Genomic DNA, 25,859 nt, shown 5'->3' on the forward strand with positions numbered 1-25,859 from the left:
TGCAATGGCTGAAGTTGAGCCGATCCAAAGCCAGGAGCCAGGAGCTTCCTTGGGGTCTCCCACACCAGTGCAGGGGCCCAAGGACTTGGGCCATCTTCTACTGCTTTCCCAGGCCATAGCAGAGAGCTGGATCAGAAGTGGAACAGCCAGGACTCGAACCAGTGCCCATATAGGATGCCGGCGCTGCAGAAAGCTGCTTTACCCGCTACACCACAGCACCCGCCTCCAGTGTACTGTGTTATTAGAGTCTGTTTGGCATCTGTTTGTCCAGCGCTGTGCGTGTCAGCCTAAGGAGACTTCTATGAGTGGCATGGCACGGACTCGATTGTAGATTCAGTCAGGTACCTCCCTGTGCTCAGGGGAGCGGACAGAGACCCTGGGGCTGCTTTGTAACTGAAGGAACGGGGTCGGGGGCAGAGAGGGAGAATCGGGGAGCACCTGCTCTCCTCTCACCTCCGCAAGGGAAGGGGAGGTTTTGTGGAAGTGCCCGTTTCCTGGCAAACCGAAGCCGTCTCCAGCTGCTGCCACCCCTGTGTGTGCCCTTGCTGAAGACGCCAGTGGCATTTGGGCTCAGTACATGCTTTTTCTTCCCAAGATCCTTAGTCCCGAGTCACCTCATGTTTGAATTTCACACGTTTTATGTCTCCTTCCCAGACTCTGGTCCAGGAACTCGGAGAGCCTCGCCGCTGTCAGAGGCGCATTTCAGCTCGGGAGGAGTGTGACTGTGACGCGGAGCTGGCCAGACTTTAGCCTTGGTGTCTAACGCTTTCAAGCTTCTGTTTTTCTTTTTAAGACTTGGGCCCTAAAGTAGTTTTAGACACATGTGCAGCAGACGAAACCATGACAAATCTACATAATCCATTGAGTACTTGATGTATACTAATATTATGCAAATGAAAGCATGCCTATTTACATTTTCAGTGATAAACCGGCTTTGCTTCCCTGTATCTGTTTTCTAGGCTCGAAAGTGTTTTTGATAAGCAACTCCCCTATCCCTGGCAACTTAAAAGCTCTTATTTCTTGTATTTTAATTACTGTCTTGACTGCTGAATATCTCTTTGGGAACTCGGCGTATTCGTACAGTGAGTAGTCTGATTTAATGCAGGATTATATCGGAGCCAGAGTGTCTCTTATTTGAGTGCAGATATTCAGATCAGTATTTCATTCAAAAAGTTAGTCGTAATGGCCCAAATTTTAATTTGGCTCATTAATAATATTGGATTTTTTTCTTTTAAAAAAAGTATACATGTTTAATGGGAGAAAAGCCAGTGCACTAACTTAAAAATTTGTTAATAGGATTATCTGAACCATCCTTTGTGGCAAAACATGAAGACAGTTTGTTTAAGGATTTATTTCAAGACTATGAAAGATGGGTTCGTCCTGTGGAGCACCTGCACGACAAAATAAAGATCAAATTTGGCCTCGCGATATCCCAGCTCGTGGACGTGGTAGGTGTGCCTGTTACACGTGTTCATTTCCTGCGGGGGCGGTGAGCCAGCACCACGGCCCACCTGGTGAAGGAGACGCAAGCCGTCCCCTCGGGGTCCTCACCAGTGTCACAAAGGGAGTACGCCGTGCTTGCACGCGGCCGGATAGCTCAGAACTAGGCGGTCGCGCTCCCCTGCTGTGTTCCCAGGATACTCAGCAAGTGTTTAAATGTATATATAAAGTATTACTTATAGAAACGCCTTTGTTTTCTGATTAAAGCAGTGTGCACGATTTTTTGTAGAGAATTTAGAAAGTGCAAAAAATATAAAAATGGATTCTAATTCTACAACCCGCAGGTGACTCATGTGAACAATTTATTGCATTTATTTCCAGTTTTTCCCTTGTATGTATGTTACAAATTGAAAGAATGTTAGGCCGGTGCCGTGGCTTAACAGGCTAATCCTTCGCCTTGCGGCACTGGCACACCGGGTTCTAGTCCCGGTCGGGGCACCGGATTCTGTCCCGGTTGCACCTCTTCCAGGCCAACTCTCTGCTATGGCCCGGGAGTGCAGTGGAGGATGGCCCAAGTCCTTGGGCCCTGCACCCGCACGGGAGACCAGGAGAAGCACCTGGCTCCTGGCTTCGGATCAGCGAGATGTGCCGGCCGCAGCGGCCATTGGAGGGTGAACCAACGGCAAAAAGGAAGACCTTTCTCTCTGTCTCTCTCTCTCACTGTCCACTCTGCCTGGCAAAAAAAAAAAAAAAAAAAGTTAGATATAATTTCGGTTGCTGGCAACTTTTCCCACTACTGTTTACATGATAAACATTTTCCTGTCATTACATAGTCTTCAAATATAATTTTAATATAATATAATTTTAAGTCTTTAACTTATTTATTTGAGACACAGATGGACAGTCAAAGGGAGACATTAAACAAGTAGAGCGAGCTCCAGTATGCTGATCCACTCTGCAGTTGCCGGTATACAGAGCCAGGATCCCAGAATTCGGTCTAGTGGATGTCAGGAACCCACCCAGAGCCGTCACCTGCTGCCTCCCGGGTCCACACTGCCATAAGCTGGAGTACAGAGCTGAAGCTGGGAACCCAGCCCAGCACTCTGGTCATGGAACACGGGCATCGGAACTGGCGTCTTCAATCACCAGCCCCTTTATAATTTATTTAACCATTATCCTATTGTGGTTTTTGTTTGTTTGTTTGTTTTTAAAGATTTATATTTACTTGAAAGTCAGAGTTACAGAGAGAAAGGAGCAGCAGAGAGGTCTTCCATCCACTGGTTCACTCCCCCAATGGGCCACTAATGGCTGGAGCTGCACCAATCAGGAGCCAGGAGCTTCTTCCAGGTCTCCCCCATGGGTGCAGGGGTCCAAGGACTTGGGCCATCTTCTGCTATTCCAGGCCATAGCAGAGAGCTGGATTGGAAGTGGAACAGCCGGGACTTGAACTAGTGCCCACATGGGATGCCAGTACTGCAGGCAGTGGCTTTACCCGCTACGCCACAGCACCGGTCCCACCATTATCCTATTATTGGCAGAAGATTGTTCCCAGCTTTATTGCTCTAAATGACCATGATTGATACGTTCATACATGTCTGAATTTCTCCTTTCCTTAAGAAAGGCAATTGAGTCCAAGGATATACATGAATCCGTAGCTGTATCACCTCATTGTACCAGAAAGGCCAGGGAGTAGATGTGGTTGTGTCCCCGGCCCCTTGGGGATGCTGTAAATAAAGATAGGCAAGTGGAAGTAGGGAGAGCAGGACGTGCGCCCAAAGGTCTTTCCAGCTGGGGCTATTGGCACATAGAGCACGAGAGGATCGAAGGCAGCAAGGGTAGGGGAGGTGGCCCCGCGCTGGCCTAGTAGGAAGTGCGGAGTTTGATAGGACACAGAGGAAATCTACTTTAATAAGGGGGAACGATACGCTCCTGAGCCTTTTTGTGGTGCTGTTTGGATCCATCGACGAACGCTGAAAGCCCTGCTGCCTAGGAGCGGTCTGGCTGGGATGCTGGGGAGGCGGGGAGTGGCAGCTGCCTGCCACGTACTATGGCCTTGCTCCTGCTGTTTCTTGTGCTTGGAGAGCTTTCCGTCTGACACAGAAGGCCAAGTTCATCTACCAGACTTTGTGCAATGGTTGCAGACTCCTGACAACAGGGTCTCCCCGTCTCGCCCTGGAATGCAGTGCCCGGTCCTCAAGCACTCCCTGCCTCCCAGCATCCACGTAGCACGCATTCTTCTCCTGGTCCTTGTGTCCATCCCAGAGCCTAGCACGGTCTCTGGCATTTAGTGGATGTTCTACAAGCGATCTAATAGGGAAAAGCAGCCCACGAGGATAAATAAGAGGTCGCCTACCTGGCGTGGAGGGGGCAGGAGGTGTAGGAGCTTGAGAAGCGAGTTAGATGACCACACAGGAGAAGGGACAGGACCTGAGGCTGGAGGCGTCCGGTTTTGAATCCCGAGTGATCAGAAGGGGAGAGCGGCAGGGATTTGGAAGATGCAGTTAGTGGTCATGGTGCCGGTCAGAGGGGTTGGCGAGTTGGCCATTATTTGAGGTGGCCATTGCCAAGCAAACGTGCACCAGCCCTTGGGAAGTGGGCACTGGCGCAGAGCTGAGAGGTGAGCCCGAGGTCGGCTTGGAGTCGTGGCCTGGGGTGATGCTGAAAGCCGCGAGATGGGAGTTTTTAAAGCCAGAAGGGACAGTAGGAGCCTGATCTTTGAGGAACATTCATGGGCGGTGGTGGAAGGAGGAGCTAACCATGGACAGGAGTGGGGCAAGGGCGGCGTCCTGAGAGAAAGCCCCAGAAAATGCAAGGTGTGCGAGGGAAGACTGGGCCCAGGGGCCGGGGGCTGCAGATGGAACAGGAAAGTCCTGAGATGCTTCCGAGTTGTCTTAGGTTCTTGTATCGCTGGGGTAGCCTCTACCCTGTAGTCTTCTATGTGGGTTTTCCTTTAATTTCTTCTGAACTCTACCTTATTTCTTCCCTCCCTCCCTCCCTCCCTCCCTCCCTCCCTCCCTCCCTCCCTCCCTTTCTCTCTCTCTCTCTCTCCTCCCCCCGCCCCAAATAAATAAGAGACAGAAAAAGATCTTCCATCTGTTGGTTTCCTCCCCAAATGGCTGTGACAGTTGGGGCTGGGCCAGCTGAAGCCAGGAGCCAGGAACCCCATCCGGGTCTCCCACGTGAGCGGCAGGGGCCGAGGACTTGGGCCATCTTCTACTGCTTTCCTAGGCATATTAGCAGGGAGCTGGATCAGAAGTGGAGCATCTGGGACTTGAACCGGTACTTGGATATGGGAACCGGCTTCATAGGTAGTGGCTTAACTCACTGTGCAACAATGCAGGCCCCTCTTTCTTTTTATAAAATCTCAGTGTTCGTTTGTTTTGTCTTTATTTATTAAGATTGATTGATTTATTTGAAAGGCAGAGTGATGGAGAGAAAGAGAAAGGTCTTCCATCTGCTGGTTCACTCCCCAGTGGCTGCAAACCAGGAACTCCATCTGGGTTTCCCACAGTGTGGCAGGGGGCCAAGGACTTGGGCCATCCTCTCCTTTCCCAGGCGCATTAGCAGGGAGCTGGATTAGAAGCAGAGCAGCTGGGACTCCAGCCATGCTCTCTGGTATGCTGGCGTCGCAAGCAGTGGCTTAACCTACTGTGCTACAGAGCCAGCCCCAGTTTTTTTTTTTTTCTTGTAAGACTTATTTAGTTATTTACTTAAGTATTTGAAAGGCAGAGAGGGAGGGAGGGAGGGAAATCTTCTATCTGCTGGTTCACTCCCCAGATGGCCACAACAGCCAGGTCGGTGCCAGGCTGAAGCCAGCAGCTGGGAACACCATCCTGGTCTCCCACATGGGTGGCAGGGGCTCAAGTGCCTGGACCTTCATCTGCTGCTTTCCCAGGTGCCTTGGAACTGGATCAGAAGTGGAGCAGCCAGGACCTGAACCAGCTCTCCAGTGTGGCCAGCGTTGGCATTGCAAGCAGTGGACTTAACCCACTGCTCCACAATTCCGGGCCTGGCTTGTTTGTTTTGATTTTACTTTTATGGTTAGATTTAAAAAAACCATTACCCACTAAAACTTTTCTGCCACACTTACGTGTAATTAACATTTCTCCATTTCTTTCATTTTTTTAAAAAAGATTTATTTATTTGAAAGGCAGAGTCAGGCAGAGGCAGAGAGTGAGAGGTCTTCCATCTGCTGGTTCACTCCCCAGATGGCCGCAATGGCTGGAGCTATGCCAATCTGAAGCCAGGAACCTCTTCCAGGTCTCCCATGTGGGTGCAGGGGCCCAAGGACTTGGGCTATCTTCCACTGCCTTCCTCGGCCACAACAGAGAGCTGGACCAGAAGTGGAGCAACCAGGACCCAAGCCAGTGCCCACATGGGATGCCAGCACTGCAGGGGGCAGCCCCACCGGCTGTGCCACAGCGCCGGTCCATGCCCCTCTGCATTTATTTCTAGTTTGCTCCTCTTGTGCTGTTTTCCACATTCAGATCTGTTTTTCTCGCATCTTCCATTGTGCAGAGCACGTCGTGGGTGCTCAGGAGGTACTTGAGGTCACGTTGCGTTAGGGTCCCAAGGTCATGGCTAACTGCTGCGTCTTTGGGGCCTTCTGGAAACTTGGGCACTGTTCTTTTACCTGTGTCACTGTCGGAAATGCAGATATTGCCTGGGCCTCAGCGCACAGAGCAAGGTTTATATGTGACCACCTTTTCCTAGGGAGAGGGCCCATCGTTTCCATTAGATTCTCAGAATTGACCTGCCAGACAGCATCATGGGTAACAAGCTTACCAGGGCTTTCCTCATTGTAAGTGCCTCTGCCTAGGGTTTTGCCTGATAGGCCTATTCTGATAGAGGGACCAGTAGTTCCTCGGGATGGAGTGTGGCTTTGGGGTGGATGGCAGAGCTGGTGGGATAAGGTTGACATCTAGGAGATTTGAATTCTGGAATTAGTTCTGCTAATTGACGGTGTGGTTTCTTTCTTTCTTTCTTTCTTTTTTTTTTTTTTTTTAAGACATTTATCTGGAAGTCAGCGTTACACAGAGAGAGGAAGACACACAGACGCACACTCACATGCACACACACACCTCTTCCATCCACTGGTTCACTCCCCAAATGGCTGGGGCTGGGCCAGGCTGAAGCCAGGAGCTTCTTCCAGGTCTCCCACGAGGGTGCAGGGGCCCAAGCACTTGGGCCATCCTTCACTTTCCCAGGCGCATTAGCAGGGAGCTGGATCAGAAGTGGAGCAGCTGGGACTCGAACCAGTACCCATAAGGGATGCTGGCATAGCAGGCAGTGGCTTTACCGGCTATGCCACAGCGCCGGCTCCGGCAGTGTGCTTGCAGCCAAGTCGCCTCCCTGGCTCCGTCTCTGTGTCTGCAGGGTGGAAGGACTGCGGTGGATGGAACCGCGAGGTCCTCTCCAGCTCCAGGGTTTGAATCAGGGAAGACTGCCCTTAGGAACGGCAGTGTGGGCGGGACAGCCTGGCTTTGCTGAATTTCCGGGTCCTCCTCTCTCCCCCAAGGGGAGACCTCCCAGGGCTGCCTCCCTCCCCAGGGTGTGCTCCCTCCGTCTCCGCCTCTCCCAGGCCCTTCACTCTTGCTGGGATAGGGGAGGGGTCACCCCCACTTGGCTGAGCTGGCTGCCCTGTCCTCTCTCCCCAGTCCGTGGGCTTCACACTGTGTCCTGTGCGTGGTGTGTTTGTGGTTGGGTGACTGCCATGGCCTTTAACTGGGGCACTTGGCTCCACCATGCTTCAGTAGAATTTAATGGAAGGAATGTCACTTCATTTAGGCCTTGAACATCTGGGAAAAGACTGGCATAGCAAAGACAGGACAGCAGGAAGGGATACGTGACACATCCCGAGGACTCTGGAGACGTAGGATCTAAAAGCATCCAAGGCTGTGACTCCAGGACTTTTTCTACAGAGCAAATCCATGGGGAGATTCAAATTCTTGCCTCAGCAGAGGCAAATGACTGCAAGGAAGAGTCCCTGAGGAGTGCTCACACGTGCTGTGTCCCCAACCCTGGGACACACGTGGTCCTCCATGCTAGCCCCTCTGCAGTCCAGGTGTGTCCTGTAGAGCACAGTGGGTTCAGCTGCCGCCTGCAACACTTGTCCCTTCTTAGCACACTGGCCGGGTCCCAGCTGCTCCACTTCCCATCCAGCTCCCTGCTCATGTGCCTGGGAAGACAGCGGGTGATGGTCCCAGTACTTGGGCCCCTGCACCCATGTGGGAGAGCTGAATGGAGTCACAGGCTCCTGGCTCAGCCCTGGCTGTTGTGGGAGTGGAGTGAACAATCTCTCTCTCTCTCTCTCTCTCTCTCTCTCTCTCTCTCTCTCTTTTTCTCTTTTTCTCTTTCTCTTTCTCTCTTTGTTATTCTGCCTTTCAAATGCTTAAATAAATCTTAAAAGGAAATAGATATGACCTGGGATTAAGGATGGCTCACAATTCACTGGCAGGCTTTCTCCCCCTCATAGCACTGAATGCATAGAACAGTGGAGGTGGCTGGAGGAAATGTAGCAGTTGAGACTTCATGTTAAATCTAAGACTGCCAATGGTGTGCCTTAGGGCAGTTTATCTGAAATGCAAATCAGGTTGAAAGGAATCAGATAGGGGCTGGCACTGTGGCACAGTGGTTAAAGCCAATGCCTGCAGGGCTGGCATCCCACGTGGATGACAGTTCCAGTCCCGGCTGCTCCACTTCCAGTCCAGCTCCCTGCTAATGCTCCTGGGAAAGAAAAGGTAGATGGTCCAAGTCCTTGGGCCCCTGCACCCACACGGGAAATCCAGAAGAAACTCCTGGCTTCAGATTGGCCCAGCTCTGGCTGTTGCAGCCATTTGGAGAATGAACCCATGGATGGAAGACCACTCTCTCTCTGTCTCTGCCTCTCAGTAACTCTGCCTTTCAAATAAATAAATGAAGGAAGGAATCAGCTAGGCTGGGAAAAGATGCTGTTTTTCCAGAACATGAGACTGACACACACAGCATGGGCACCCCAGGGAGAGGCGTGTTTGTATAAAAATGTGAACATTTTAATTTAAAGAATGACTGTGTCCTTAATTGAAATAAGCAACCTTATTTAATCTTTATCTTACAGGATGAGAAAAACCAGTTAATGACGACAAACGTGTGGTTGAAACAGGTGTGTACCGGCACCACTGGTCACCACGGGGCTTGCAGCACAAGGGGACCAAGTGTGTGGGGTGCAGAGGGGGCCAGGGTGGATGTGGTCCTTGTATTCATCCAGTTAATGTTTTCCAAGTGTCTGCTCTGTGCAAGGCCCTGGCAAAAGAGCAGTGAACAAAACAGACCAAAGTCCCTGCCCTCAGGAACTTGGAACGAGAGGGAAGTGAATGGGTCAGTCGGACATCACCTTAGAGCCGGATCAGCCTGCAGAAAAACACGTTGGAAAGAGGACAGGGAGTGCTGGGGACTGTGCTCCTTAGAGTGCTCACTGAGAAGGCTGGGGGTGAACAGAGACCCGCAGGAGAGGAAGCGAGCTGTGTGGCTATCTGGGCAGGATCCTGCAGGTGCAAAGGCGTGTGCCTATGGGGTTCAAGGCGCAGCAAGGAAGCACTGTGGCTAGGGGTGGGTGGGCCATGGGTGGGTAGAGGAGGCGGGATCAGCTGCACAAGAGGAAGCTGAGGAGTGGGGCACCTGGGCCACTGCCGGGGCTCAGCTTTCCCTGGGGAGATGGGGATGAGCAGGGAGGTAAGGGGGTACTTCAGTGTCCTGAGCCCTTTTATATCAAAGCCTTTTTGTGAGGGACATCATACGTGTGCCTTCAACCTTTGGCAAGTGTTGCTGTGTCCTCGTCATCCCTAATTGTCAGACCTGCTGCCGGTTCCCTAACCCAAACCCCAAAGCACCAAAGACAGGTGTGCTTTTCTGGGGAGGCAACTCTTGCTTTTCTTTCTTTCTTTCTTTTTTTTTTTCAAAGATTTATCTATTTCAGAGGCAGAGTTAGAGAGAAAGAGGGAGAGACAGCAGAGAGAGATCTTCCATCTGCTGGTCCACTCCCCAAATGGCTGCAATGGCCAGAGCTGAGCTCATCTGAAGCCAGGAGCTTCTTGCAGGTCTCCCACGTGGGTGCAAGGGCCCAAGCATTTGGGCCATCTTCTGCTTTCCCAGGCCATAGCAGAGAGCTGGATCAGAAGTGGAGCAGCCAGGACAGGAACCAGTGCCCATATGGGAAGCCAGCGCTGCAGGCAGAGGCTTAGTCTACTATGCCACAGTGGCCGGCTGTTTTTCTTTTTTTCTAAATTTGTATCTATTTTATTTGAATGGGGTAGGTAGGTAGATATAGATAGGTGGGTGGAAGGAGGGATAGAGAGCACCCATCCACTGGTTCACTGTATGCCTGCAATAGCCAGGGCTGGGCCAGGCCAAAACTGGGAGCCAGGAACCCAATCTCTGTCTCTCACATGTGTGCAGGAACCCAACTACTTGAGCGATCACCCACTGCCTCCTAGGGAGACATTAGCAGAACGCTGGAATCGAGAGCAGAGCTAGGACTTCAATCCAGACACTGTGCTATAGGAAGCAGCTTAACTGCTATGCCAAATGCCCGCCCTGGCTGCCACTTATTTATTTATTTACTTTTTGCAATTCAGTCAATCATTATATTTATTTTATTTTTTTAAATTTATTTTTTAAGGAGTACAAATTTCATAAGTACAACTTTAGAAATATAGTTATTTTTCCCACTGTACTGGCCCTCCCACCCATACTCCCACCCCTCCTTTAACTTTGTACACAAAAGACCAACTCTATACTAAGATTTCAACAATTTGTGCACATACACACACAAACTGTTTGAAAACTAGTTTTACAGTTAAGCCTCATAACTCACTGAGGACAGAGGTCCTGCATGGGGAGTTAGTGCACAGTGACTCCTTTTGTTAATTTTTTTTTTTTTTTTGGACAGGCAGAGTGGAGAGAGAGAGAGAGAGAGAGAAAGGTCTTCCTTTTTGCCGTTAGTTCACCCTCCAATGGCCGCTGCAGCCAGCACATCTCGCTGATCCGAAGAGCCAGGAGCCAGGTGCTTCTCCTGGTCTCCCATGTGGGTGCAGGGCCCAAGGACTTGGGCCATCCTCCACTGCCTTCCCGGGCCATAGCAGAGAGCTGGCCTGGAAGAGGGGCAACCGGGATAGAATCCGGCACCCCGACGGGACTAGAACCCGGTGTGCCAGCGCTGCAAGGTGGAGGATTAGCCTGTTAAGCCATGGCGCCGGCCCTCCTTTTGTTAATTTAACAGTTAACTCTTATATATGGTGTCAGTGACCACCTGAGGCTCTTGACATGAGCTGCCTAGGCTGTGGAAATCTCTTTGATGGCCACTTCTTTCCAATGGGATCTCACTCACAGAGATCCTTCATGTAGAATATTTTTTTGCCACAGCGTCTTGGATTTCCATGCCTGAAATGCTCTCATGGGCTTTTCAGCCAGACCAGGAAGCCTTAAGGGCTGGTTCTGAGATCAGAGTGTTACTTAAAGCAATTGTCACTCTGAGTCTGCTGTGTGGACTGCTTCCCATATTGGAACATTCTCTCTTTTTTAATTCTATCTATCATTACCAGGCACTTGATCCTATTTATGTGATCACTTTAATACTTAATCCTATCTATATGTTCACTTGAACACTTTATCATCACTTTAAAAATTAAGATGGCATTTTTACCACCAAGCTTAATGGGATTTGGAGTCCCATGACAAATTTGTGAACTGTAGCCTTAGAAGTAAATCTGTAGGAATGTATGCAGAACTATACAGCTTTACAGTTAGACTTTCTCCTCCCTCTCTTATTCCCACTCTTATTTTTTACTGAGATCTGTTTTCAATGGATTTTATACACATATGATTAATTCTATGTTAAGTAAAGAGTTCGACAAATAGTATGAATGGAAAAATATGGAACTGATCCTCAATAGTCAAGACAAGGGCAGCTCAAGTCATTCCTTCTCAAAGTGTCAATTTCATTTCTACAGATTTCATTTTAGGTGCTCTATTAGTTCTCACAGATCCAGGAGAACTTATGGTATTTGTCCCTTTGGGACTGGCTTATTTCACTAAGTATGATGTTTTCCAGATTCATCCATTTTGTTGCAAATGACCAGACTTCATTTTTTTTAGTGCTGTGTAGTATTCCATAGTATATATATCCTGTAATTGAATTAAATCCTGGGCATTTAGGTTGAATCCATGTCTTAGTTATTGTGAATTGAGTTGCAATAAACATGGAGGTGCAGATAGCTCTTTTGTTTACTGATTTCACTTCCGTTGGGTAAATTCTGAGGAGTAGGATGGCTTGGTTATATGGTAGGTCTATATTCAGATTTTTGAGGTATCTCCATACTGTCTTCCATAGTAGCTTTACCAGTTTACATTCCCACCAACAGTGGATTGGGGTACCTTTTTCCCCACATCCTCGCCAGCATCTGTTGTTGGTAGATTTCTGTATGTGAGCCATTCTAACCAGGGTGAGGTGAAACTTCATTGTGGTTTTGATTTGCATTTCCCTGTTGGCTAGTGATCCTGAACATTTTTCATGTGTCTGTTGCCTTTTCACTTTCCTGAATGTTTGTTTTGCAGTACAGAAGCTTCTCAACTTGATGAAATTGTTAATTTTGGCTTTGACTGCCTGTGGCTCTGGGGTCTCTTCCAAGAACTCATTGCCCATGCCAATATCTTATAGGGTTTCCCCCAATGTTCTCTAATAATTTGATAGTGTAGGGTCATAGATTTAGATCTTTAATCCACGTTGAGTGAATTTTTGTGTAAGGTGTAAGGCAGGGGTCTTGTTTCATACTTCTGCATGTGGAGATCCAGTTTTTGCAGCACCATTTGTTGAAGAAACTGTCCTTGCTCCAGGGATTGGTTTTAGCTCCTTGGTCAAATATAAGTTGGCTGTAGATGTTTGGATTGATTTCTGGTGTTTCTATTCTGTTCCATTAGTCTATCCATCTGTTTTTGTACCAGTACCAGGCTGTTTTGATTGTAACTCCCTTGTAGTATGTCTTTTTTTTTTTTTAAAGATTTATTTATTTGAAAGAGTTACAGAGAGGAGAGGAGAGGCGGGATGAGGGGGATGTCTTCCATCCGCTGGTTCACTCCCCAATTGGCCGCATGGCCGGAGCTGTGCCGATCTGAGGCCAGGAGCCAGAAGCTTCCTCCAGGTCTCCCACGTGGGTGCATGGGCCCAAGGATTTGGGCCATCTTTTACTACTATCCCAAACCATAGCAGAGAGCTGAATTGGAAGTGGAGCAGCCAGGTCTCGAACCAGCACCCATATGGGATGCCAGTGCTTCAGGCCAGGGTGTTAACCCGCTTTGCCATAGGGCTGGCCCCCTTGTAGCATGTCTTGAAATCTGGTATTGTGATGTCTCTGGCTTTGTTTTTGTTGTATAAGATTGCTTTAGTTATTCAAGGTCTCCTGTGCCTCCGTATGGATTTCAGCATCATTTTTTCTAGATCTGAGAAGAATGTCTTTGGTATTTTGATTGGTATCTCATTGAATCTATAAATTGCTTTTGGAAGAGTGGACAGTTTGGTGATATTGATTCTTCCAATCCATGAACATGGAAGATTTTTCCACTTTTTTGCATCTTCTATTTCTTTAATGTTTTATAATTATCATCGTAGAGATCTTTGACATCCTTGGTTAAATTTATTCCAAGGTATTTGATTTTTTTGTAGCTATTGTGAATGGGATTGATTGTAGAAGCTCAATCTAAGCATTGCATTGTCTGTGTATACAAAGACTGTTAATTTTTGTGTACTGACTTTATATCCTGCTACTTTACCAAACTCTTCTATGAGGAGTCCTTTGGACCCCCTATATATAGAATCATGTCATCTGCAAATAGGGATAGTTTGACTTCCTCCTAAAATTTGTATCCCTTTGATTTCTATTTCTTGCCTAATGGCTCTGGCTAAAACTTCGAGGACTATATTAAATAGCAATGGTGAGAGTGGACATCCTTGTCTGGAACTGGATCTCAGTAGGAATACTTCCAACTTTTCCCCATTCAATAGAATGCTGGCCGTGAGTTTGTCATAAATTGCCTTGATTGTGTTGAGGAATGTTCCTTCTATACCCAATTTGCTTAGAGTTTTCATCATGAGAGGGTGTTGTATTTTATCAGATGCTTTCTCTGCATCTATTGAGATAATCATATGGTTTTTGTTCTGCAGTTTATTAATGTGATGTATCAATCACATTTGATCAATTTGTGAATGTTGAACTGTCCTTGCATACCAGGGATAAATCCTACTTGGTCTGGGTGGATGATCTTTCTGATGTGTTGTTGGATTTGATTGGCTAGTGTTTTGTTAAGGATTTTTTGCATCTATGTTCCGGCAAATTGGTCTGTAATTCTCTTTCTGTTGCATCTTTATCAGGTTTAGGAATTAAGGTGATGCTGGCTTCATAGAAAGAATGTAGGAGGATTACCTCCCTTTTAATTGTTTTGAATAACTTGAGAAGAATTGGAGTTCTTTCTTTTTTAATCTTTTTTTTTTTTGACAGGCAGAGTTAGACAGTGAAAGAGAGAGAGACAGAGAGAAAGGTCTTCCTTCTATTGGTTCACCCCTCAAATGGCTGCTACGGCTGGCGTGCTGCACCGATCTGAAGCCAGGAGCCAGGTGCTTCTCCTGGTCTCCCATGGGGTGCAGGGCCCAAGCACTTGGGCCATCCTCCACTGCACTCCCGGGCCACAGCAGAGAGCTGGACTGGAAGAGGAGCAACCGGAATAGAATCAGGCACCCCGACTGGGACTAGAACCCGGGGTGCTGGTGCCACAGGCAGAGGATTAGCTTAGCTGCAGCACCAGCAAGTTAGTTCCTCTTTAAATGTCTGGTAGAATTCAGTAGTAAAGCCATCTGGTCCTGGGCTTTTCTTTGTGGGGAGGGCCTTTATTACTGATTCAATTTCCATCTTGGTTATGGGTCTGTTTAGGTTTTATATGTCTTCATAGCTCAATTTAGGTAGGTTGTATGTGTCCAGGAATCTACTTCTGCTAGGTTTCTCAGTTTGTTGCCATACAGCTCTTTGTAGTAATCTCTGATGATTCTTTTTATTTATCTGGTGTCTGTGTTACATTTCCTTTTGTCTCCAATTTTATTGATTTGGGTCTTTCTCCTTTTTTTTGTTAGTTGGGCCAATGGTGTGTCAATTTTATTTTTTCAACAAATCAGCTCTTTGTTTTGCTGATCTTTTGGATTTTTTTTTATTTCATTTTGTTGATTTCTTCTCTAATTTTAATTATTTCTTTCCTCCTACTAGTTTTGGGTTTGATTTGCTGTTGCTTTTCTAGATCCTTGAGATGCATTGATAGCTCATTTATTTGATGCCTTTCCAATTTGATATAGGCACCTATTGCTATAAACTTTCCTCTTAACACTGCTTTTGCTGTATCCCATAAGTTTTGATATGTTGTGTTGTCATCTTCATTTGTTTCCAGAAATCTTTTGATTTCTTCTATGACCCACTGTTCATTCAGGAGCATGTTGTTCAGTCTCCATGTGTTTGAATATGTTCTAGATTCCCGAGTTGCTGATTTCTAGCTTCATTTCATTGTGGTCTGAGAAGATGCATGGTATGATTTTGATTTTTTTAAAATTTTTGAGACTTGCTTTATGGCCTGGCATGTGGTCAATCCTAGAGTAAGTTCCATGCATTGCTGAGAAGAATGTGTATTCTGCAACTGTAGGATGAAAAGTTCTGTAGATATCAGTTAGATCCACTTGGTCTATAGTGTCGATTAAATCTGCTACTTCCTTGTAGATTTTCTGTCTGCTTGATCTGTCCATTGCTGAAAGTGGGATATTGAAGTCCCCCATTACTATTGTATTGTAGTCTAGGCCTCCTTTTAGATCTCTTAACATTTCTTTTAAACAGCCAGGTGCCCTGTAATTAGGTGCATATACATTTATAATAGTGACATCTTCCTGTTGAATTGATCCCTTAATCATTGCACAGTGCCCTTCTTTGTCTCTTTTAACAGTTTTTGTGTTAAAGCTTCTTTTGTCTGATATTAGGATGGCTACACCAGCTCTTTTTTGGTTTGTGTTAACATGGAATATCTTTTTCCATCCTTTCACTTTCAGTCTGTGTGCATCTTTCTTGGTGAGATGTGTTTCTCGTAGGCAGCAAATGAGTTTTGTTTAATTCATTCAGCCAGTCTCTTTTAACTGGAGCGTTGAGGCCATTTACATTCAAGATGACTATTGATAAGTAATGACTTTGCCCTGCCATTTTTCCAAAAATATTCTTTTTTTTTTTTACTTTGGATTTCCTTGTACTTTTACTGAGAGATTATCTTCCATTACCTTCTTTCATAGTGATGAACATGTTTCTATTTTTCTGTGTGCAGCACATCCTTAAGCATATTTTGTAGGACTAGATGAGTGGTGATAAATTCTTTCAATTTCTGTTTGTCATGGAAGGTCTTTATTTCACCTTCATTCATAAATAAGAGCTTTGCAGGGTATAGTACTCTGGGGTGACAGTTTTTTTCTCTCAAGACTTGGAATATATCTCACAATTCTCTCATAGCCTGTAGGGTTTCTGATGAGAAGTCTGCTGTGAGTCTAATTTGAGATCCTCTGAAAGTAATCTGACATTTCTCTCAAGCACATTTTAGAATCTTTTCTTTATGTTTTACTCTGGTGAGTTTGATTACAATGTGTCATGGTGAAAATCTTTTCTGGTCATGTCTATTAAGAGTTCTGTGTGCTTCCTGTACTTGGAGTCTCTTCTCCAAATTAGGGAAGTTTTCTGTTATTATTTCACTAAAAAGACCTTCTAATCCTTTCTCTCTTTCCACACCTTCAGGGCTTCCTAGAACTCAGATTTTGGGTTGTTTGATAATATCCTGTAGATTCCCTTTTTTTTTTTTTTTTTTTTTTTGACAGGCAGAGTGGATAGTGAGAGAGACAGAGAGAAAGGTCTTCCTTTTTGCCTTTGGTTCACCCTCCAATGGCCGCTGTGGCCGGCGCATCTCACTGATCCAAAGCCAGGAGCCAGGTGCTTCTCCTGGTCTCCCGTGCGGGTGCAGGGCCCAAGGACTTGGGCCATCCTCCACTGCCTTCCCCGGGCCATAGCAGAGAGCTGGCCTGGAAGAGGGGCAACCGGGATAGAATCCGGTGCCCTAACCGGGACTAGAACCCGGTGTGCTGGCGCCGCAAGGCGGAGGATTAGCCTGTTAAGCCACGGCGCCGGCACTGTTGGGAATCTACAGGATTGGCCGGCGCCGTGGCTTAACAGGCTAATCCTCCGCCTTGCGGCGCCAGCACACCAGGTTCTAGTCCCGGTCGGGGCGCCAGATTCTATCCCGGTTGCCCCTCTTCCAAGCCAGCTCTCTGCTATGGCCCGGGAGTGCAGTGGAGGATGGCCCAAGTCCTTGGGCCCTGCACCCGCACGGGAGACCAGGAGAAGCACCTGGCTCCTGGCTTCGGATCAGCACAATGCACCGGCTGTAGCGGCCATTGGAGGGTGAACCAATAGAAGGAAGACCTTTCTCTCTGTCTCTCACTATCTACTCTGACTGTCAAAAAAAATTCAAAAAAAAAAAAAAAAAAGATTCCCAACAGTCCAACAGTGTTTTTTAGTTCACTAATTTCTTCGTGTTTTTGGTTTTACTGTATAATTTCCTGTGCTTTGTCTTCTAAATCTGATATTCTTTCTTCTGCTTCACTGATTCTGTTGCTAAGGCTCTTGACCCTATTTTTTATTTGTTCTATTGAATTCTTTATTTCATTTTGATTTCTATTTCAGATCTAAATTTCATGGGAGAAATTTTCTTTCATGTCCTGTACAGATTTCAGTAGTTCATGGATTTGCTTCTGATTACTTCTATGTAATCTTATGATCAATTTTTTGAATTCAATTTCTTGTTTTTCTTTCATCTCATCATCTTCACAATCAAATATTGTGTTCTGGCCAGCGCTGTGGCTCACTAGGCTAATCCTCCGCCTGCGGTGCCAGCACCCCGGGTTCTAGTCCCGGTCGGGGTGCCGGATTCTGTCCCGGTTGCCCCTCTTCCAGGCCAGCTCTCTGCTGTGGCCCGGGAGTGCAGTGGAGCATGGCCCAAGTCTTTGGGCTCTGCACCCCATGGGAGACAAGGAGAAGCACCTGGCTCCTGGCTTCGGATCAGTGTGGTGTGCTGGCCACAGCGCGCCACCCGTAGCAACCACTTGGGGGTGAGCCAACGGAAAAAGGAAGACCTTTCTCCCTGTCTCTCTCTCACTGTCCACTCTGCCTGTCAAAAAAAAAAAAAAGTTGTATTCTTTTGGGGGCATCATGTTGTCTTATTCTTGTTTCTTGAGTTGGTGCATTTGTTCAGCATTTGTGGAGATACTCATTGGTTTCTTCAGGTGCCACTCTTAGCTTGATCGCTGTTACTGTGTGGAGGTTGGACAGGTGTTTAAATGTATGCAGTGTGTAATAAATCCAGCTCTACCTTGCATGAACCATCCCAGTTCACTGAGGTGGCAATGCAGGTACAAGAGTGTTCCCCTTGAATCTTAGGGTCCTGAGCCTTCAGGTCCCTGGGGTGGTCAGTTGGTGGGCAAGGGCCTGAGCAAAGCCATGGACACACCCAGCTGTGGTCCTTACCAGTGTGTCCCCAGGACCATGGCTAACATCACTGCAGAAGGGGATGGGTTTGCCCTTGGGCCATCAGAAAGATGCAGAGGGAGTTTTCTCTTTGGAGGGAGAGACAGTTTCATTTCCAAAACGTCTAGTTTGACAAAAAAGTGTGCTTTTCACTCTGTATCACTTCTGTTGGCACTGAGGCAGGTTTCTGTTTTAAAGCAATGGACAGACGTAAAACTCAGGTGGAACCCCGAGGACTACGGAGGAATCCAGGTGATCCGCGTCCCCTCCGACTCCCTCTGGACCCCGGACATCGTCTTGTTTGATAAGTAAGTTCCACCCTAGATGCCACTTCCCACTTCCATGAGAAGACGGTTGCATCCGACTTGGGTACTAGCAAGGTTTCTCCCTTTTGAAAACCTTAGCTGTAGCATCAGACCTGATCTTGCATTTGCTGTCATGAGCCTCCCAGTGGGTTCTGTGCATTTTTGAAAGTTGCAAAAGACATGGGGTGGGGGTACAGGAGGGTGGAAGGCAGTCGGGGAGGGGGTTTAGCCTGCAGCGAACCCACATGGCGGCCCTGAGAGGCAGCCGCTGAGTTACACGCTGACACGCTGCTGGGTCTTAGTCCACCCGTACAAGGATGGACTGGGTCCGAGGAAAGGTAAGTGCGCCGCTCGCCCGTTCCCCAGCCTCCCGATCCCGGAGACAATCAGACGCAGCGGGGAGCCAAGTCTAGCAAGGACTCGTTTACTTCCTGCGTAACAGAACCTTTTATAGCACAGAACTGCAGAGTCATTGGGGCAGGGCTAAGGACCAACCAATCACTTAAAAAATCACCTTACGGGGGGGCTTTCTATAGGACTAGCCCTATGTCTATACACTTGTTACTAGTTTTGTTACCTCCCCTGATGTTGCACAGCCCATCAGTTTTAGTGGTAAACAACTTTGGATTCCGCCCACCTTACTTCCCCTGGGCTCCATCATGTAACTAATTTCCCCACATATTCCCCCTTTTTTGTTTTAGCACGCGGTCCCTGTCTTAGGTTGCCACCAGCTGTCCTTGCCCTTACCCGTCATCGGTAACCCAGGCAGCTTGGCCATGAGCCCTGTCTTAGGTTGGTGCAGGACGCTGGGTGCTTTACCCGTCTTGGGGTGTCACGTGACTTGTAATTATGGGAGCGTGGTTACAGTACGTGGGGGATGAGGGACACTAGCACACAGGAATCATTGTTGTGCACCAATACAAGGTATGAGTCTGTAGCCCTGCATAACAAAAACATCCCTCCCTTCTGGGGTGCCACCCATTGGCCCAAAGTCTCATTAACAATTTGACATCCGTTCCAGATTTTTTCCTGAGAACCTTTTGACTAATCCAATGACCCATCCCCGTAGTCTCACACACCCACTGAGATGGGGGTTGGCCCCCCTTTTTCTTTTAAAGATTGTTCCTTTAGGCCAGCCTCTTGGCCAGGCCGCTGGTTCTAGGCTCCTCGATGTGGAAAAGGAGCCGTAGCACACGCAGATCACATTGTAGGGCATGCTGAAGTCCTGCGTGGGCAGGCTCACCAGCAGCAGTTCCGTGTACAGTCTCACGAAGTAGCTGGACTGAGGATGGACAGGCTGACATAGAAGCCATGACTGGGGTCTGGAGTGTACTCAGTCCACTTGAGCAGGGCTCACTCAAACTGGATGGAGACCTTGGTGACCAAGCTGGCAGGCAGCTGAATGAGCGTCTCCAGGAGGTGGGGCTGCAGGCAGTCCTGGCAGGTCGGTCTCCTTGCCCTTGGACGTGATGGGCACGTAGACCACAGCATAGTGTCCAGCAGCAGCGTGGGGAAGGCGTGGTACGGGTGGGTGTACAGCAGGGCGCTCAACCCTCTCCCAGCCCGTGCAGCAGGAGGGCCAGGAACAGGTATCCGCGGGGCGCGCCTCTGAACTGGTGCCTGCGCAGTCCTGCGACGTACCGCCCTCCGCCTCCGGCCAGGTCCAGTGAGTGTTCGGGTGCAGGGTGCAAGGCGCGTGCGGGCCTCCGGAGGCCGGGCCAGGCCCCAGCCTCAGGTGGCCGCGGAGCGCCCCATACCCGATGGGAGCGCCGCGGGGCTGCAAGGCGCGTGCTCGCTCGGCGCCCTCGGACTGGGGTCCGAGGCCGGCCCGCGTCCCCGTCGCAGCCTCTCCACGAGTCGCCCCAGCCTCTCCTCTCCCGGCCCCAGATCTCCCGCTTTGTTCCGCGGTGGAGAGAGGGGCCCGGAGCTGCAGTCCTCCCCCCCCCCCACATTGGGGCTCCCGCCTGGGCCACCAGCGCCAGCGCTTATCGCCATCGTCGTCCTCCCGGTCCGTGCCGCTGCTCGAATCGGTGGGCAGCAGCTGTTGGCCCTGTGCTGAGGCCACTGCTGGCCCGGGGCCGCCCCTGCCGCCGCCGCTCCGGCTCCGCTGGTCCCCGCCGGGCTCCATGCGCTGCGTTGAGGGGTGCAGCGCAGTACTTGCACTGCTTCGTCCAGGTGCGAGAGGGCTGCGGTGCCACCCAGCTCCACGGCCAGGCGCGGCTCCTCGCACAGCTCCAATGGCGACCGCGAGGGGTCCGGGCCGGCCAGGTGTGCAGCCAGCGCGCAGCAGCCCTCGGCGAGGTGGGTGAGGCGACACCACAGGCGCTCCCAGGGGCCTTGGAAGGCGGCAGCCACGTCCCCGGAAGGCAGCGGGGTGATGCTCCCGCAGGGTGTTGTGTGGGGGCTCTGCCTGGCCCCCTCCGCCTGGCCCCAGGAGCAGCAGCACTAGCAGAGCGGGCGGCATGGCCGCCACCATGCCAGCGGCTGCTCCCGCGTAAGTTACCTCATTTCTCCTCCCTCCTCCCGGGCAATCGCAAGGGTCTGCATCAGGTAGCTCCCTCCGCGGCTCTACATAGGGGGAGGCTGCCTCTGCCCCCAGGAGGTATGGGGGGGATTCTGGCCCTTCTGGGGTGGATGGGCTAGGCGGGGTGACTTTTACTTTCGTTTTTGCTTTTTGATTAAACTTAGCCCGTTTTCTTTCCCCGCCATCTTCCTCTGAGTCTCTGGGCTCTCCCAAGTCCTGTAAGGCCTTTAAGGCCAGGTCCACTCTGGACGAAACTGCATTACCCATACTAGGGTTTCACTTACCCTGAGAGACCGCTTGGCCTCGGCTGAAAAGTAACTGCTCGAGCCCCACGTTGGGCGCCAGATGCTGGGTCTTAGTCCACCCGTACAAGGATGGACTGGGTCCGAGGAAAGGTAAGTGCGCCGCTCGCCCGTTCCCCAGCCTCCCGATCCCGGAGACAATCAGACGCAGCGGGGAGCCAAGTCTAGCAAGGACTCGTTTACTTCCTGCGTAACAGAACCTTTTATAGCACAGAACTGCAGAGTCATTGGGGCAGGGCTAAGGACCAACCAATCACTTAAAAAATCACCTTACGGGGGGGCTTTCTATAGGACTAGCCCTATGTCTATACACTTGTTACTAGTTTTGTTACCTCCCCTGATGTTGCACAGCCCATCAGTTTTAGTGGTAAACAACTTTGGATTCCGCCCACCTTACTTCCCCTGGGCTCCATCATGTAACTAATTTCCCCACAACACGCGTGTGCTCATGCCACTCTCACGGCGGCTATGTCTGTTTCCCAGACAAGCCGTCGAGGCCCAGGGTGGCTGCACCTTCTGCACGCTCACACAGCTGGCGTGTGAGAGGGAGGTCTTCACACCGTGGCCACGGATGCCCCGTGTGCCCGCTTGTGTACCAGACATCATCTTCCAGCTCTGGGAGGAGGGTGGCGTATTTTAAAAAGTTGACATTGTGTTTTATGTTCAAACGCACATCTTTGCCGCTGTGTTTAAACGCGGTGTTGGGAGGAGTGAGGACTAGTTACAGCCCTGTCTTGTGAGTTTGGAGGATGGGTTTTTTAACTCGGGGAAGGGGATGGTTCTGGGTCCCAAGTTTGTTATTTCTATGACGACCCCAGGGCGTACTGGGGAATTTGTGTTTATCCTAAAGCCCTTTATGTGCTAGAGGCATTTGGCATGAAAATGGAGCAAATATTGTGCAAAATTCTCTTTTAAAAACCTTTCCTTAGGGACCCAGCACTGTGGGTAGTGGGCTAAGCCTCTGCCTGTGGTGCAGGAATCCCATATGGGCACCAGTTCCTGTCCCGGCTGCTGCTCTTCCGATCCAGCTCTCTGCTGTGGCCTGGGAAAGCAGTGGAAGATGGCCCAAGTCCTTGGGCCCCTGAACTCATGTGGGAGACCTGGAAGAAGCTCCTGGCTCCTTCAGCTCAGCTCAGCTCCGGCCGTTGCAGCCACTTAGGGAGTAAACCAGCGGGTGGAAGACCCTTCTCTCCATCTCTCCCGCTCTCTGTAACTACCTCTCAAGTAAATAAAAATATGTAAAAACAAACAAACTTATTTGAAAGGTAGAGTTATATAGAGAGATGGAGAGAGGGAGGGGGGGGAGGGAGAGCGAGATCAGCAGGGAGCTGGGTTGGAAGTGGAACAGCCAGGACTTGAATCTATGCTTATATGGGATGATGGCGTTGCAGGTGGTAGCTTAACCCACTGCACAATGCCAGCCTTGCAAAACTTTTTTTTTTTTTGAAGACTTTTACCTCTGAGCCTCTCAATCTGGAAGAGGTGAACAAGCTAGGAGGTCACATGGTGCACCCCCTGGAGCGGAGCTTCCTCCTCAAACGCCTGGGGAAGCAGCAGAAGATGGGCTAAGTCCCTGGGCCCCTGTCACCCACGTGGGAAGCCCAGATGGAGCTCCTGGTTCCTGGCTTCAGTCTGGTCCAGCTTCAGCCATTGCAGCCATTTGGGGAGTGAAGTACCAGATGGAAGTACAGTCTCTCTCTCTCACTCTCAGTAATGGATGACTTTTTTTTTTCTTAAAAAAGGATTTATTTATTTAAAAGGCAGAGAGAGAGAGAGAGAGCGCGAGCGAGCGAGCTTCCTTCTGCTGGTTCACTCCCCAGATGGCTGCAATAGCTAGGGCTGGGCCAGGCAGGAGCCAGGAGCCAGGAGCCAGGAGATCCATCTGGGCCTTTCACATGGGTGACGGGGGCCCAGGGACTCGGGCCATCGTCTGCTGCTTCCCAGGCGCATGAGCCGGAAGCTGGATCGGTTGTGTGGAGCAGGTATACCTGAAGTGTCATCATCTAGAAATGATGCCATCAGTACAGGACTGACGTCATGCCAGGCTTGGGTTCTCCGCTTCCAGTAGTCACCGTGGGTGTGTGTGCGTGTGTGTGTTCTAGTGCAGATGGACGTTTCGAAGGGGCCAGCACTAAAACAGTCGTCAGATACAACGGCACGGTCACCTGGACGCCCCCGGCAAACTACAAGAGCTCCTGCACCATAGACGTCACGTTTTTCCCGTTCGACCTGCAGAACTGCTCCATGAAGTTCGGCTCTTGGACCTACGACGGCTCGCAGGTGGACATCGTCCTGGAGGACCAGGACGTGGACAAGCGGGATTTTTTCGATAACGGGGAGTGGGAAATCGTGAGCGCCACGGGGAGCAAAGGCAACCGAAGCGACAGCTGCTGCTGGTACCCTTCTGTCACCTACTCCTTCGTCATCAAGCGCCTGCCCCTGTTTTACACCCTGTTCCTTATCATCCCCTGCATCGGGCTCTCCTTCCTCACCGTGCTAGTCTTCTACCTGCCCTCCAACGAAGGCGAGAAGATCTGCCTGTGCACGTCCGTGCTCGTCTCGCTGACGGTCTTCCTGCTGGTCATCGAGGAGATCATACCGTCCTCCTCCAAGGTCATCCCCCTCATCGGCGAGTACCTGGTGTTCACCATGATTTTCGTGACCCTGTCCATCATGGTGACCGTCTTCGCCATCAACATCCACCATCGCTCCGCCTCCACGCACGACGCCATGGCGCCCTGGGCCCGCAGGGTGTTTCTGCACAAGCTGCCCAAGCTGCTATGTATGCGCAGCCACGCGGACCGCTACCTGGCGCAGGAGGAGGAAGAGGCGGCGGGCAGCGGGCGCAGGCCCCCGGCTCCCCGGAACACGCTGGAGGCCGCGCTGGATTCCGTCCGTTACATCGCCAGGCACGTCACCAAGGAGAGCGACGTCCGTGAGGTCCGTGGCGTGGGTCTCCTGACGCAGGCCTGCTGCTCCTCTCAGACGTGACTCTCGGGGCCCAGGGCGCAGTGAGCAGCGTGACCCTTGAGGTTAAGCGTAGAACGAGGGCCAGTCGACAATTTTGCTTTTTTTAAAGATTTATTTACTGGGGCTGGCACTATGGCGTAGTGGGTAAAGCCACTGCCTGCAGTGCCAGCATCCCATTGGGTGCTGGTTCGAGTCCCGGCTTTTCCTCTTCTGGTCCAGCTCTCTCCTACGGCCTGGGAAAGCAGTAGAGGATGGCCTGAGGCCTTGGGCCCCTGTACCCACATGGGAGACCTGGAGGAAGCTCCAGATTGGCACAGCTCCGGCCATTGTGGCCAATTGGGGAGTGAACCAGCAGATGGAAGACCTCTCTGTCTCTCTCTGCCTCTCCTTCTCTCTGTGTGTAACTCTGACTTTCAAACAATAAATCTTTAAAAAAAAGATTTATTTATTGAAAGGCAAAGTTGGAGGGAGGGAGAAATAGAGCTTCCATCCACTGGTTCACTCCCCAGATGGCTGCAATGGCCAGGTCTGGGCCTGCTGAAGCCAGGAGCTTTATCTGCATCTCCCATGTGGGTGTCAGGGGCCCAAGCACCCAGACTATCTTCTGCTGTTTTCCCAGGCACATTAGCAGGGAGCTGGATTGGAAGTGGAGCAGCATCCCGGAAGAGTGAAATAGAGGGAGATACAGAGATGGATCTTAAATCCACTGGGTCACTCCCCAAATGGCCACAACAGCCAGGGCTGGGCCAGGCTGAAGCCAGGAGCTTCCTCCGGGTCTCCCACGTGGGTGCAGGGGCCCAGGCACATGGGCCCTCCTCAGCTGCTTTCCCAGGCGCAGTAGCAGGGAGCTGGACGAAGCTTGAGGAGGCTGGGTTTGTAACAGGACCGGCGCTCAGCTGCACTCGGCAATGGCAGGCAGCAGAGGGAGGCAGACACGGAGGTGGCCAGCAGCTCAGCTGGCTGTACTTACACTATGCGCAGTGTTACCCATGTGCCTAACGCGTTTCTGTTTTTCCGTGACAGGTGGTGGAAGACTGGAAGTTCATAGCCCAGGTGCTTGACCGGGTGTTCCTGTGGATGTTCCTTCTGGTCTCAGTTGTGGGTTCTCTCGGACTTTTTGTTCCTGTTATTTATAAGTGGGCCACTATAGTAATACCAGTTCATATTGGAAACACAAATAAGTGAAATTGCTGAGGAGTGCTAGGCTGAATTTGGTTATCAAACATAGATCTTTTGGCGCCAGTAGAATTATGAAAAGTGGAAACTTTAAAATTTTAAAAAATTATTTTGAGGGGCCAGTGCTGTGGTGTAGTGGGTGCTGGTTTGAGTCCCGGCTGCTCCACTTCCCGTCCAGCTCCCTGCTAATGTGCCTGGGAAAACCTAAGTGTTTGGGTCCCTGCACCCCTGTGGGAGTCTCAGAGGAAGCTCCTGGCTCCTGGCTTCAGATCAGCCCAGCTCCAGCTGTTGCAGCCATCTGGGGAGTGAACCAGTGGATGGAAGACCTCTCTCTGTCTCTGCCTCTCTCTCTAACTCTTTCAAACAAAATAAACCTTTAAAAAATCATTTTGAGAGGAAGAGGTAGAGAGAAAGCTCTCATTCACTTATTTATTCCCCAAATGCCCATAACAGTTTGCGAGACCAGAACCAGGAGGCAGGAACTCAGTCCAGGGTGGCAGAAACCAACCACTGAGAGCCACCACCT

At 49.9% G+C, this 25,859-nt stretch overlaps 1 protein-coding gene across 1 annotated transcript; it reads left to right on the forward strand.

The window, feature by feature from the left end:
• The first annotated feature begins 1,378 nt into the window (after positions 1-1,378).
• On the forward strand, positions 1,379-25,342 carry CHRNA5 (cholinergic receptor nicotinic alpha 5 subunit). Its single transcript, XM_062204859.1, has 5 exons — positions 1,379-1,448; positions 8,537-8,581; positions 18,255-18,364; positions 23,290-24,127; positions 25,181-25,342. The coding sequence occupies exons 2-5, from the start codon at positions 8,555-8,557 to the stop codon at positions 25,340-25,342; spliced, it is 1,137 nt and encodes a 378-aa protein (XP_062060843.1). The 5' UTR covers positions 1,379-1,448; positions 8,537-8,554.
• Positions 25,343-25,859: the final 517 nt, after the last annotated feature.

This window comes from Lepus europaeus, chromosome 11, assembly GCF_033115175.1.
Source record: "Lepus europaeus isolate LE1 chromosome 11, mLepTim1.pri, whole genome shotgun sequence".
In the NCBI taxonomy this organism is placed as follows: Eukaryota; Metazoa; Chordata; class Mammalia; order Lagomorpha; family Leporidae; genus Lepus; species Lepus europaeus.

Bases quoted from the DNA above. Each gene is read 5' to 3' on its own strand.
- CHRNA5 (XM_062204859.1), top strand. From the start codon at position 8,555: ATGACGACAAACGTGTGGTTGAAACAG. The intron at 18,365-23,289 runs GTAAGTTCCACC...TGTGTGTTCTAG, and splicing joins GACATCGTCTTGTTTGATAA to TGCAGATGGACGTTTCGAAG. The intron at 24,128-25,180 runs GTCCGTGGCGTG...TTTCCGTGACAG, and splicing joins AGGAGAGCGACGTCCGTGAG to GTGGTGGAAGACTGGAAGTT.